General features: G+C 39.9%; 1 protein-coding gene across 2 annotated transcripts in view; it reads right to left on the reverse strand.

Moving 5' to 3' along the window:
* LOC133441789 (protein jagged-1b) overlaps window positions 1-14,024 on the reverse strand; it is a 60,100-nt gene that overhangs the window by 12,048 nt on the left and 34,028 nt on the right. For both annotated transcript variants that reach the window (XM_061719428.1, XM_061719427.1), the window contains exons 3-6: window positions 10,991-11,048; window positions 5,318-5,566; window positions 3,613-3,673; window positions 1,315-1,445 (exon numbers count right to left, since the gene is read on the reverse strand). In XM_061719428.1, coding sequence (XP_061575412.1) covers window positions 1,315-1,445; window positions 3,613-3,673; window positions 5,318-5,566; window positions 10,991-11,048 — 499 coding nt within the window. The remainder of the gene's footprint in view (window positions 1-1,314; window positions 1,446-3,612; window positions 3,674-5,317; window positions 5,567-10,990; window positions 11,049-14,024) is intronic.

The following is a 14,024-nucleotide window of genomic DNA, read 5'->3' on the forward strand; positions in this document are numbered from 1 at the left end:
ACTCTAGAAATCCCATACCCTACCTTTAAGTGAAAATATTTAAAGTGCTGAAAATAAAATAAGTGTCCTCCGTAATGGATTGGTGACCCCTCCAGAGTGTACCCCAACTATCAGCTCTTGTCTTGTCGCTGGTTCCAGCAGACTCCCATGACCCTGAATACGATGGAAGTGGGCACAGAAACTGGATGGATGGATGGATGGATGAATAAACTAGTGCACTTTTTATTTAGTTTACAATAATCAAGCAATATATAGTCACACAAAAAAGTGTAGGACTTGGGACTTCAGATACTAAATCCTCCCTCCAGTAAAACGCACCGGAGAGCCTGGGCATTTGTCAGATAGTGAATAGTTTTTTTTTCTTTTGCTTTGGTTTCAACTTTTTTTTTTCGAAAATATTTATTTATCTTCTCTTAACATTCCCATTAATTAGGGGCCCGAGCACTTACAGTGCGAAGGCCCTATTGTATCCGTAGGAATTTTTTATTTTTTTCCTCCTTCTTCCGACGAAATGAGAGCCTTTTCGCCCCCCTAAACGTGCCCCAAAAGTCACCAAATTTTGCACGCAAGCCAGGCCTGGCGATAAAAAATGTGATATTTACTGGTTTGCATTAATGGGCGTGGCCTAATGGCTCAACAGCGCCCCCTAGAAAACTTCGTGCCTCAAGCCCCACAATACGGTTTGACGTACATGCACGAAAATCGGTACACACCTGTATCATGTCGCAAATTAAAGAAAGTCTCTTGGCGCCATGGCCGAAACCGAACAGGAAGTCGTTACCGTGGCGACGATAGACGCCAAAAAGCGCGCCCCCCCTTCATCTGATTGGTCCATATTTGATAGTTCCTACTTTCTGCCATAACTTTTGAATGGTTTCACATAGAGTCGTGGGTGGTGTCATCTGACTCGGTTTTGAGTACTTGACCGTCATTGGCATGAATTAGCCCCCGCCCCTTCTTCTGATTGGTTGATATCTGATAGTTCCTACTTTCTGCCATAACTTTTGAATGGTTTGACATAGAGAGTCGTGGGTGGTGTCATCCGCTAAATGTCCAGGCCTGAAGAATCTACAAGTCATACAAGCGCTTCCACTGCAGCACGCCTGAACGTGCACAAGGGTGCGAGGGCCCGTTCATCACTGCTTGCAGCTTTAATGTTGGTATCCTTTGAAACAATAAAGTCTCAGATGAGGCGTCAAATGGACAATCCTCAATTCACACATATTGAGATGCTCATCGAAAGATAAAATCTCCCTTACTCGCTTATGAACACTTTTAGCCTTTGTTCATCTGTACAACAGGAACTTCTCTGACCTTTGTCACACAGCAGTCCTCCCCAGTTGATGTCACACACACACTGCCATGGCTCGATGCAACTCCCGTACACACAGCCGGGGAAAGTCACACACTGGTCACACAGAGGACCCATCCACCCGTAATGACACCTAGAAGAAGGGCAGAGAAGCAGATTCTATTGATTAATCAGTTTACCTGCACCATGTGACTGCTGTTTTTGAGAGCGGCTTTGATTGGAGTGAACGTTTTAATGAATGAATGCTGATATTTACTCTGAGTAAGAGTCTCCTGCTGGTGCAGTTTGGAATTACGCATGGTCTTCAAACATTATACTTTCAAAGGTACTATAAGCAACTTTTTCACTCAAGCGGTCTAAGTGAGTTCATCACTGCGGTAATTGCGACAGCAGATATGAGTTGAAGTAAGCCATCGCTGTGGGCAAAATTACATTTTCCTAATAATGCAGGATTTCATGGGATTCAATCTCCCTTGCAGGTAGCCAGTCAGACTAAAATCCAACAAAAATATGACAAAATATTTGATTTGCTCTGACTCTGGAAATGATTCTATTTTGCAGCATCTGCAAATGCCTGGAAGGAAAGAATAATTTACAAAAGCTCAAGAAATAACATAAGATTCAACACCCATTTGTGTTGAAACATTACACTTCACGCTCGTCCACGCACACTCGATGACTCAACTTCAACTAGTTACAGTGAGGGGAGTTTACAGAACAAATATTGTCAGATCAAGCAGTTTCAGATGTATTTGTTTCATCTTAAAGTGTAATAAAAATGTATATTGTGAATTAGATAAGTATGAAATGAAATATAATAACAAACAAATAAAGCCACATATGTCAACCAGGAAGTGGCATGCCAGAAGACACAATCAAGGGCTGCAATTTCTTAAATATCTTAATTATGTTCCTTTGCAGTGGTTTGAATTAAGTACTACTACAAAATTACACTCTATTATTAGCTCGACTGCCATGTTGACTTAGAGATAAATTATTCTTGAGTTGAACACAAAATAAGTCCCCATCACTGCCTTCCTTCACTTGTATCATCAAAGTTGAGGACTGTGGTACTGATTTCACAAAGTCACACAGATGTCAATCAACATATCCGCCCAAGCACTAACATGACCACTTAAAAGGAATGACGCCATTTCACATCGATTCATAGTAATTATCTGACCACCCCATAATTAAAAAATCTAATCATTATACCAGTTAAACATCTGGGACATGTTTGTGTGTTGTCTTCATTTAGTTATCGTCTCAGGAGTGCAGCTAACACTTTGCTTGAGTGGAATACTTGATGAAAGTATAAAACACTAGTTATTACAATGAATACATGGACAACTTCTTAGCAGTGTTCCTTTTTCATGTTTTTAAGCACTGCTGTGGTTCAATATTTAGAAACATGGCATTTTTAATTAGTTTGTTTAATGTCGTTGGCAGTATGGCAGTATTTCCAGTATAACAGTGTTACAGTGTATTTCACTGGAGATGCAAATGTGACACGAGTAGTTGGCGATTAAGCAGTTCAACTTTGTTCTGGAAATAACCTTTACCCAATTAACAAGTAGCACCTTGTTTATTTAGGCAGTGTTGTATAAATATGAAAATCTACAGCAAAGATTGATGCACATAGATTCAGAGTGCGCCTTGTTTTGGTTTCTGCATATTTCTCAAATTCACCAACAATAATGCTCACTTTACGTCTAATGATGTTACAAGCGTTTAACTCTCAGAATGAAGGGGAAAAAAGAATCAGAATCAGTTGTCACTTTTGTGTTGGAATATTGTTCCTTTCATCAAAAATCTAAATAACTCTCATAAAGGTTTGGGTTAAGATGTCAGACACCTTCTCTATCTTTATGCTTAGGATAAAAACATTCCTTTTTTTTCGTAATGTTTGCAGGCTGCGAAAACATTGAACTATTCCCATTATGTAGCTACAGGCTTCAGCTGCTCCAGTCACTTGAGCGTACTTCTTTTGTCTGTGGCACAAACATGCCGTCATACTCTCTTTGTCAACTCAGGAGGTAGGATGTTATACAAACTACATCTTCAGGTTCTTAGTCGGTTCATATAAATACATTTGATAAGAGTGCATTAGATTTTCAGCTCGATACTTATTTGAAATTATTTATAAATAACAGATTTAGGGTTTTTCTTTTCTACTAAACTTCCAACCTTCTGGAGGTGACGTCTATGCAACAAATGATGCTTTGAGTTTCACAGTATGACTTAAATCTGGTGTCTGCAATGGAAACACCATCACATCATAAAGTGTTTGTCTAACTTACTTGCATTCTCCAGGTACAGTACATGAGCCGTGAGCCTGATGACACCCCTGCCTGCACACAGCTGCAAAGACAAAATCCACACAGGTAGAGAGAAATTACAAACTAGACCACACCCACCATGACATGTATGTTTTTACCCTCAATTTGCACCTTTTTAGTATATGCAATGCCTAATGACAATTCAATGGAGTCTCATGTTGATTAGCAACCTGCAGGGGGTAACAGAGGGACTGTGGCTTATCTTTTAAACTTCCTGCTTCTCTGCACTCCAATCAGTGCCATGATGATGAGGAAGTCAGATGAAGTGAGACAGGGGTGATATGGGCAGGGCTGCAGGATGTCCTTAAATTGGCTCAATGTCCTTCAGGGTTCTCTGGATTTCCACTCTGGCTTCCTCCGTTCACTTCACCACTGCAGCAAACTGGCAGCCGCTCCGAGGTTGAGTAGTGAGGTCAACCAGCTGATGAGCCATAGTCGATAACGCCCCACACACTCGCCACGAAATTAAACGGATGTCCACTGACGTACAACAGTGTAATAACCCTGGAGTGATATCACCAGGAGTAGATGAGCGGATCATTCATTCTTCTTTCATGAGGCTGGTTTTCTATTTGCCATAATTATTTTAAGACTTTCACTCAGTTGTATGGTTACATATTCGATATAAATGAGGAATTTTATACGATAATTATTTTGATATCACCAAGTATTTAAAAGCCACAAAAAAAAGAAAAGGAAATGGGTGGTAATGGAAACAATGAAGTTTATTTTAACAGCTATTAACTACAAATAAAGGGCCTCTGAAGTCCAAATTGAAAATGAAAAACATCCTAAAGGAAAACATTGTCAGGTTAATGGAAACTAAAATGGAAGCTTCATTCAAAGCTAAAGGACAAAAATATTGTTTTTACTCTAAAGAAACAGGTCATGTCAAAAGTATACACGGGGAAAAGCTTTCCAGCTACAGGGAGGGAAACATTAATGACATTATTGTGTGTATTTTTTCTTTTAATATTGATTCTACAACATTATGCAGTTACGATTATGGAAAACACTCATTTAACCCTTTGTAATGGAATTCAAAGAATACAAGAAAAGTAAGGGTTTGGACAGATAAATCCTTTAAAGCCTAACATAACACAACCCTATTCTTTATTTGAAGTGTTTATTATTTATCTAAATTAAAATCACCCCCAACAGTTTCTAAATAATAATAATTCTTTGAATCATTAATAACACACCAGATATTTTTATGTATATTTTAAATATCATCACTATTTTATTATTTTCTGGTATAAAACCTTTTTTTTTTTTTTTTAAAGATGATCATTATAGGGTCATACAGGTCCATGCACCTATGACCTAATACCTCCAGACAGGTGGTTTTCATGTGGTCACTGATCAGTTTGTGACCACATCATACAGTCTCTCATCATATTTCTGTTGTTATTGTTTGTATGTGTAGCCCCTGGTTTAGACTAATTTTAAAATTCTACGCCATGGCTGTGCATTTCAAACAACATTCTGGTTTGTTTCAGAAATGTGACTTTTTATTGTTTTTGTTTGTGTCTAAATGATTTATTAATTCCCATTTACAGTATTTCCATGTCCCAGTGATGTAATCCATCACAGCACACATGTTTAAAAACTCCCCAATGTGATTTGATGTCATTTGAAATGAAACTGTTCAGTTTTCCTCTCTTACCTTCTTTGCACTCCGGTCCAGTCCAGCCCTCCATGCAGACTTTGGACCCGCTGAGGTCGCAGGTGAAATGGCCGAAGAAGTCACTGCGAGCTCGGCAGAACTTGTTGCACAAAGGTCCGTAGTAATTAGAGTCACATCGGAAGCGTAGCCGGTACTCCAAGGTGAGACTGCGTCCATGGTGACGAAACGTCTGCCACTGTTCACCAGGGTTCAGCATGGAGGACAGGAGGACCCGCTCAATCAGCTGACCTGAAGGACAGAAGAAATACATGTTTACACCATTAGAGCCACAATTAGAGCTTTTATTTTCAGTAGTCTGGTAAAAAATTGGCAGGTGCTACAAGTGTGATAAAGAGTGTTTCCATGAACTGTGTGGTCTTTTAGCACGTTCCTCAGCCCTCTAGGGCAATAAGGAGTCATTGTGCAGCAGGCAAAAAGAAAAAACGCTTGTCAGAAAGAAAAAGAGCTTGTCAGAAAGAAAAAGAGCTTGTCAGAAAGAAAAAGAGCTTGTCAGAAAGAGAAAGAGCTGCCTCTTGAGGCTGGAAACACTAAAGTTTCAACTTATTGGCTGGTAAGTAAAATGAGTTCAAAGAGTCATATATGCACTTAACAAAACTACACATTTCAGTCGGATCAACACTATAAAGATCTGTCTTTTTTGGGTTTAATCATGTGTACGTTTTGTTTTCTTTATTTGCATTACAGTTTGGAATTTTGTGACGCACAATCACCAGCTCAGATAAGTTGTATAGGATGGATATGATCAGTGAAGCGGAAGAAAGAAAAAAAGAATTCCAGCATGCATACTGCTGCACACTAAAGTTGACTGTGGTACCAGATAAAAGAAGGGGTTGAGGGTTTGTGGAGAAGAAAGGCCGCAGCCATGACACCAGAGACGCCCAGTCGGGCCTCGGGGCAACTCTGATCCAGACCCCCGGAGGGGATTTCCCAGAGGGGCTGTCATCCCCTCAATCTTTATTATTCTCCCTCCCTGCCATGGTGTTAAAACACACAAAGAATTAGCACCACGCATTCACATGTGAATTGTGAACACTTCCAGTGTATCTTATCCAAATACAGAGAAGAGATGCTGGTGAGTATGAAAAGAAACTTATTTGAACATCACTTTGAAGGTACATCAGCAGTGGAGTGTGTATGTGTGGTTTGGTGTGTGTGTGTGTGTGTGTGTGTGTGTGTGTGACAGCCAGAGGCAAATTAAGCCTAAAGGGAAAGGAAGCAGCACGCACACACACACACACACACACACACACACACACACACACACACACACACACACACACACACACACACACACACACACACACACACACACACACACACACACACACACACACACACACACACACACACACACACACACACACACACACACACACACACACACACACACACACACACACACACACACACACACACAAACTGCCTGATGGAGGGATGAGATCACTGTGGATTGTGACAAAGGAATGAAAACAAGGGTACACGCCGAGTGTGTTTGTGTGTGCATGCATGTGTGCGTTAGAGAGTAAAAGAGGACTGAGGACACGGTGGACATTGAACTTTTAGCTCGGCCATTGCTCAATCCTTTTTACCACCTGCAGTCAGACGTCAGGCTCGAGGGTTTTCACACTCATCACTGCGCCACACTCTATTCTGGGTTTTATGTTATTGTATGAACCTGGCACGTCAAACAGCTTATTTCATCACTCCAGTTTTACTCCCAAGAAGAAATAACAGAATAGTCCTGCAGTGCAGCAGGGATGGTGAAATTGTCTATTTAGTTTCATTTTATTCATCTTGACTTAACTTTTGGGGTCTGTGAGTTTTCATGTTGGGATCTTCTGTGTTATGTTTGCTCTTTGTTTCTTCATCCTGTGTTGACATTGCTTTGTGAAATTCCTTGATTTATGTTTTAGTTTGAAACCAGGTTTTCTCCTGCTCCTTTTAGATTTAGATTGTATCTTTTCCCAATCATTCTCTATTTTTTGTTGTTGTAATGATACGTCAGTATTCACTCCCTTTTGTCCATCATCTGCCCGATTTCATTTTCCTTTTATTTTGAGCTCTTTGTGTTGAGTTGCCCTTTACTTTTACTTTTTATTAACCTGCCTTCCACTTGGACTTTGAGTCTAACAGTGTGTTAGTTTGTGATGTGATTCAATGAGGTGCCATAAGTACAGCACTAATAGGTAAACTGGGAGAAAGAAGCTCTCGCACATATGAGATCAAGAGAAGGTAGGAGACGCGGGGGGATGGGGGTGCAGAGACAAGAAGTCCTGAGCTTGAATGGCATTAAAACTTTACACATATAAAAATCTACAGAGGTTTGTGCCTGTAGGTAGTGAAAACTTTTGAATCTCTTCCTCGCTGCCTGGTTTGAGCTGTGCAGAGTTTGCCCTTGGCAATAGCAGGGGGAAAAAAGCACTGCAGGAGAGAAAACACCCACTTTCACTTGCTATTCCATAACACTTACTGACGAATCAATAGACCTTAGAAGTCGATAACTCCGCTGGATAATATTTGTGTCTCCTCTGTATTTGATGCATGAAGATAATTCCCTTGGTGCTGTTATTTTTAGTTGACATCTAGTATAGATGGTTTCTTTCATATGTATGAGGTACTTACTACAAAGATGTGCTGAATTTTATTGAAAAGCTATTCTAGATTTACGACAATCTTCCAGCTATGTAGTTAGTTTTGAAGCTGAGTGTTACATCAATACAGGTGAAATGCTTGTAAATTAAATGCAGCAGAAGGTGAGCACAAAAAAGGACAGGAAATATGCCAACAGAAGGAAAAACAAAGAGAGAATCCAACTGCTGCTGTTTGAAGATCATTTGTATTTATTAAAACACTTAAAACCATCCCTTGAGCACTAGTTGTTTTTCTGAGAGGATCATCATTTCGTAACTATGCACAGACACATGAAAAGGATCTTTGTGCGTGACATATGTCTTGTCTGTGGTTAAAGCTCTGTAAATGGTGGCGTGAAGGAAAATTTGTCCCACAGTCTTTTTTTTTTAAGCCTTTGTGATACAGTTTATATGGCGAAGAAAACAATTATGAAATACAATCCCAACCCTGTGATTAATTGTAAATAGCAGAGAGACAACAGACATACTGTAAGTCATCTGCCAACCTGGAGGTTGGTGGTTCTGTTTCTGGCATTGCAATGTATAAGTCCAAGTTTTCTTGAGCAAGACACTGAGCCACATAGATCGTGTGTATGATAGAAAATGACATGCAAAGACTCAATAGAAACGGTATCTGTCTATGTCTCTTTAAACTTGGAGTGTGCTACGAATGCATGGCTGAATGTGGCTCAGTGTAAAAACAATACCGTCCATTCTTCTAGAGCTTCCCTTGCTTTTTATATTATTTTACAATTGCATGCTTTAGCTTTGCTTCAAGCAATAAATCATGAAGATAAAAAAATGTAATCAGAAACTACGCAAGCCTTCATCTTTAAAAAAAATACTATACAATCTGAGCTTTATGTGAGAGTTTAAAGTAAAATAATTCTGCACTGACAAAATGCTTTTATGAAAAGCTGCTACAACACAGTGACACTCAAGATAACACAAGACAAAAGTCAATCTAGTCTACCAACTGACCTACTAATACGACCAAAAATAACTGAGTAGCTCAAGCTGAAACTGTCCGACTGCTTGAGCTTTTTAACCCATTTTTTTCATAAAAAATACATCCTTTTACATTACATCCCAACTTTGACCGTTAATTTAGTGAGTAAAATATAAGCGAAAAACATGAAACATATGACCAGACTTAGAAACTGGATTTATCGCTTAACTGCGAAAAGGAGGCCTCAAACATTTACACCAAAGCTACATTTATTCAATAAAAACTCAGTGAAGGTCAGACTGTCAGTTCTCAACCAGCATCATACTTTCTCTGCTTCTGAATACTGTTTCAGAGGATACAGTCATGTCCGGTAATCCTTTCTGATTGGCAGCTGGGCCCAATAAGTCCGTCCAGACTGCTACAGGATACCCGTGTTTGGGCTGAGCTAAGCTGTCGGCCTAGTGAGCAGCTTTACCCTCAATGTAAGGGGCTGTCGGCAGCTCAGGTGGAAATAGAGGACAATGCAAACAAGATGTAAGATCGGCCCTGGAGGGGAGAGGGAAGGAGAGATGCAGGAGGATAGGTAAGCTGGATGTAGAAGAAGGACGAGGATTGCTGCGGCATGTCTCAGTTTCTCATTATCTCAGCCATCTTTGGATCCAACTACGGTCCCTCCACTGGCTGAGAAGGAGGACGAGGATGAGAGGATGAAAGGGAGGTAGTGGCTTGACAGGGATGAGGAAGGCTGTCTGTTTTGTCCTTGTTTTATGCTTTTTATAGTATGCAACTCACATCCCCTGTCAAGGAGCTTTCCCCGATTATGAGCAAAGTGAACAAGTAGAACAAGCAGGAAATTACAGGGTCTGAATAGAAGACCCTCTGAACTTGTACAGTACGTTCACAGACATTAAGACACTATGGATATTTTCACATTGTTTTATCATGTCAAGCGATACATACTCATAAACTAGCATTTATGTGTGTGTGGAAAATAAGACTGACTTGCAGTAAATATCCTGGTGAAAGAAGCATTCAAGTTCTGCACATAAAAAAAACATTTTAAGGCTGGATTGTAGAAGTATTCTGTTAAGAGTAAAATGGACTACCGGTACATTGAAAATGTTTCTCATATTATCATATTAATAAGTGTTCTTATAAGAACTGTAAAAAATGTCCCCTACGACTGTCGAACTGTAAAATACTGAAGCTAAATTAGATGTTCTTATCTGGACTGTACAAATGTTGTACTGATATTGGGGCACAATTAAGACTCACTTCTAATCTGGTGAGGAGCTCGACTTTCCCCAAGGACCGCAGCCCTGCACTACGGTCTCCACCGCCTATACAGGACTGTCTCAGAAAATTGGAACATTGTGATAAAGTCCTTTATTTTCTGTAATGCAAAAATGTCATACATTCTGGATTCATTACAAATCAACTGAAATATTACAAGCCTTTTATTATTTTAATATGGCTGATCATGGCTTACAGCTTAAGAAAACTCAAATATCCTATCTCAAAAAATTTGAATATTCTGGGAATCTTAATCTTAAAGTGTAAGCCATAATCAGCAATATTAAAATAATAAAATGCTTGCAATATTTCAGTTGATGTGTAATGAATCCAGAATGTATGACATTTTTGTTTTTTTAATTGCATTACAGAAAATGAATAACTTTATCACAATATTCTAATTTTCTGAGACAGTCCTGTAAACTATGTAAAAACAACGACTTTGGAAGTTTCAGGAAAATATCAGGTTAATTTGAGCCCTTCACCCCATGACTGATAGTTTTCCAATGTAATCTGGGTTGTTGTTTTATATTGACCACTAATAAGAGGAGATGATACACACTTTACGGCCTATAGATGGGTGCAGTTTGACCAATGTACCATGTACAGCTGTAATCATGGGAAATACAGTGGCTGATATTGACCAACAGGAACAGGATGGTGACATTTGAATTTTTTTCCCCAATTTATGTACATTCCTTCATACAGGATTAAAAAGGGCACACAGATACATTTAATTAAAAAAAAGATTAATACAACAAACCCATAAATTTAGCCTACCTGCTTCTGATGTGTCATTGTCATAATCCAGAGCCTCCAACACCAGAGAGAAGGACTTCTGTACAAAAAAATACAAAAAAAAGGAGACATGTCAAACACATGCCATGACATTTCAAGTTCAAGACGAAGTAAAACGGAGAAAATATATCCATTCCTTTCGACAAGTCTTTTTCTGTGTGTCACTTTTGAAAAACATCTCATATGTGTGACTTTGCATATAAAGTGGAAGGCTAAGTAAGTTTTGGGCCCATGCTTTGGATGAAATGGAAGGTGAATGTGACAAGTTCAAATTTTGTGGTTATCCCCCAGCGCATTCAGCAAATGAGAGATGTTAAAGCTAGATAAGGCTGTGTTTTGACATTTACATATACTTCCCCCAGTTAAGCACAAGTTCCTGCTTGTAAATAAAGGTATGTTAAATAATAATGAAGGCCAGTGGATATGAGATTTGGCAGCATAGGACATGAGTTGCCATTTAGTAAACTTATCAGCTCAATAAAACAGGAGCTCGCTATAATGAAAATTAATCTATCCAGCCATTCAAATCTCCTCGCTCCTATGCCTTGAAATTGCCCATTTTCTTTTCGGAGCAGGAAAGTGAATGTTAGCACTACTGCCTCACAGAAAGAAGATTTCTGTTTTGTTCTGGGTTTTATGTTAAAGATGCTTTAAAGTTTTCCTCCACAATCCAAAGGCATGCATACTATCCATGATCCTTGCTTCATGGAGGTTGGAATAAAATTCAAGTCCACAATGCAAAAGAGAAATGGGTATATTTTGAAGAATTTATGCTTTAACAAATATTTGTAAGGTTTATTTTAGTTTATTAATGTTTTATTCACCCACATATGGCATTTTCTTTATGTATCTAAACTCAGTTTAAATTCTGTATAGAGAAAATGAGAAATAGTTAATACGTCTGTTTGTGTCTGTTTGTGCTTCTACCCTTGCCTTCAACCCTTCGCACAAGGACAAGCACCGGGAGCAGTTCCCTTTGCACACAAGCCAAGGCTGCAGCTTTGTATTTATGTATTTTATCAACCTGCAGCATCTAAATCCAAAAGCTCCCTTTCATTTTAATAAAGTGATTCATCCTATCTTTCTGTCTTCTTTTAAACTCTAATGCTTTCGCAACCTGCACTGCGGCATATAAGTCGTACCTGGAAGGATGCGGCAGGCTTTTGCATTTATCTTACCTGCAGCCTATTTCAGTAAATCAAGACACTTGTATTAAAATTCAAATTTTTAAGTAAAGATAAAGTCAGTCAAGGTATTCTGCAGCACATTTGTGGACAACTTAGGCATATACTGGACATGTACAAATACAACTTTGAGCTTACAAAGGTATCACACTCTGGAGAGAAAGACGATTTTTGCAACTTATTATTTTCTGATGTATTCTTTCGTCCTACAAATCTGCAATGAATGATTCATAAGAGCAATAACTGCTACAATGCTGTTTCTAGTTTTCTTTTCATCCACCCACCCATCACTCCCTCTGTGAAGCACACCGGCATCTGTGATGCAAATAGCTCCACCATGTGCGTTGTGGTTCAGATTCTTCTAAAAGGCTACACGGATGTGTAGTCACGTCTTTGTTTAAGGAAGCCGGCTGCTAGAGGGGGTAAGAGTGGGAGGAGAGGAAGGAGAGTGCTCAGGGAGTAGAAATGGATAGGAAGGAGGTGATGGTACTGGGGGGTGATGTGAAGTGCGGTCGGGATGGATTTGAAGGAAGGTTAAGGGCAGCAGGCTAGCAGCAGCATTAATATTAGCAGGAGACGGCTTGCGTGGAGCAGAGGAGAAGATGAAAGGGTGCAGTATCAGTTCAAAATGTTAAAGTAGTGTAAAATATATGCCAAAAACACAGAGTCAGGGATTTTCTCCAAGTGGAGGGAGATGCAATATCACCACTGCAACCGATGAAGAGATGGTAGGACAAGGCAACCCAATGATCAAATAGAAGAAGAGAACAGACAGAAAACAAGGGTAGAAAGGATAATTGCTTAGGACTATAAAGAAAAGGGCACAAAAATTACAGCTTGTCAGTGGGATTGAAGTGAGAAAAAATAAGTTTTGTGTCCTGAAGATGCCCTAGATTCTCAAAACACGGCCTTAGTTTTTAGTTAGCCGCGCACCTGCTGTTTATCGTAGCAAATGCCTGTTTTTCTGTGAGAAAGAGCCTGTTTCGCACGGGATTTTGGTCCCGTGGGAGCCGAAACTTGTTTTGAGAGCTTGCGGACGGGGGGGCGGATAGGTCCTTCCCCCCCCCCTCCGCAAGGTGCTGAGGGAAAGGTATAAAAGACAGGGAACCCGGAAGTCTAGTCAGAGTCGGCCGTGGGTACTGGCAAAACGCCCGGCGTTGGGTTTTTCCTTGGCTTATTCTTAACCGGACTGCCTTGGCTCTCCAGTTCCGTGTCGAGGTAAGAAGGCCTGTTTAACCCTTTCACCTGTGTGTGATGATTGCAACTGTGTTGATTGCCACTGTTTTGCGGGGGATAGCTTGTAGCGTAATCCTAGCAAACGAGTGATATTGTGTGTACTGCCGAGTTGTGGGAGGGGTAATTCGACACTTACTCTGACAAACGGGTAGTTTTTTGGATGTCTTCTATGTAATGCTTGCTTTTTTGCTAATAAATGTATTCATATCTTATAGCAAAGGCGAGTGTGTGTCTGATTCATTTTGGGTACAGCCGACCACTCTAGAACCTATTTGAGATTTCTCCCAAAACATTTGGCGTTGTCGGCAGGATAGAAGGAGACTGATTCATGTTTCTTTGAGTGGCTGCGGTATCCAAAGTGTTTTTTGTAAACAGAAGACTATTGAAGAAAACTGATCAGGATTAGAAGACTGATTTATGTGTTGTTGTGAGCTTGTGAAGCAAAAATGTTTAAGCGTTTTTTTAGGACTAAGAAGTGTGAGACTAGTGTGAGTGTGAGTTTCCTCCCAGGTTGGGAGGGTGAGTGGCAACCGATAGCCGAGAGTTTACGGGATGGCGGAGGACGCCCTGAGTCCTGGGATTCACAGGTGGCTAAT

The sequence above is a fragment of the Cololabis saira genome, chromosome 4, assembly GCF_033807715.1.
Source record: "Cololabis saira isolate AMF1-May2022 chromosome 4, fColSai1.1, whole genome shotgun sequence".
Classification (NCBI taxonomy): domain Eukaryota; kingdom Metazoa; phylum Chordata; class Actinopteri; order Beloniformes; family Belonidae; genus Cololabis; species Cololabis saira.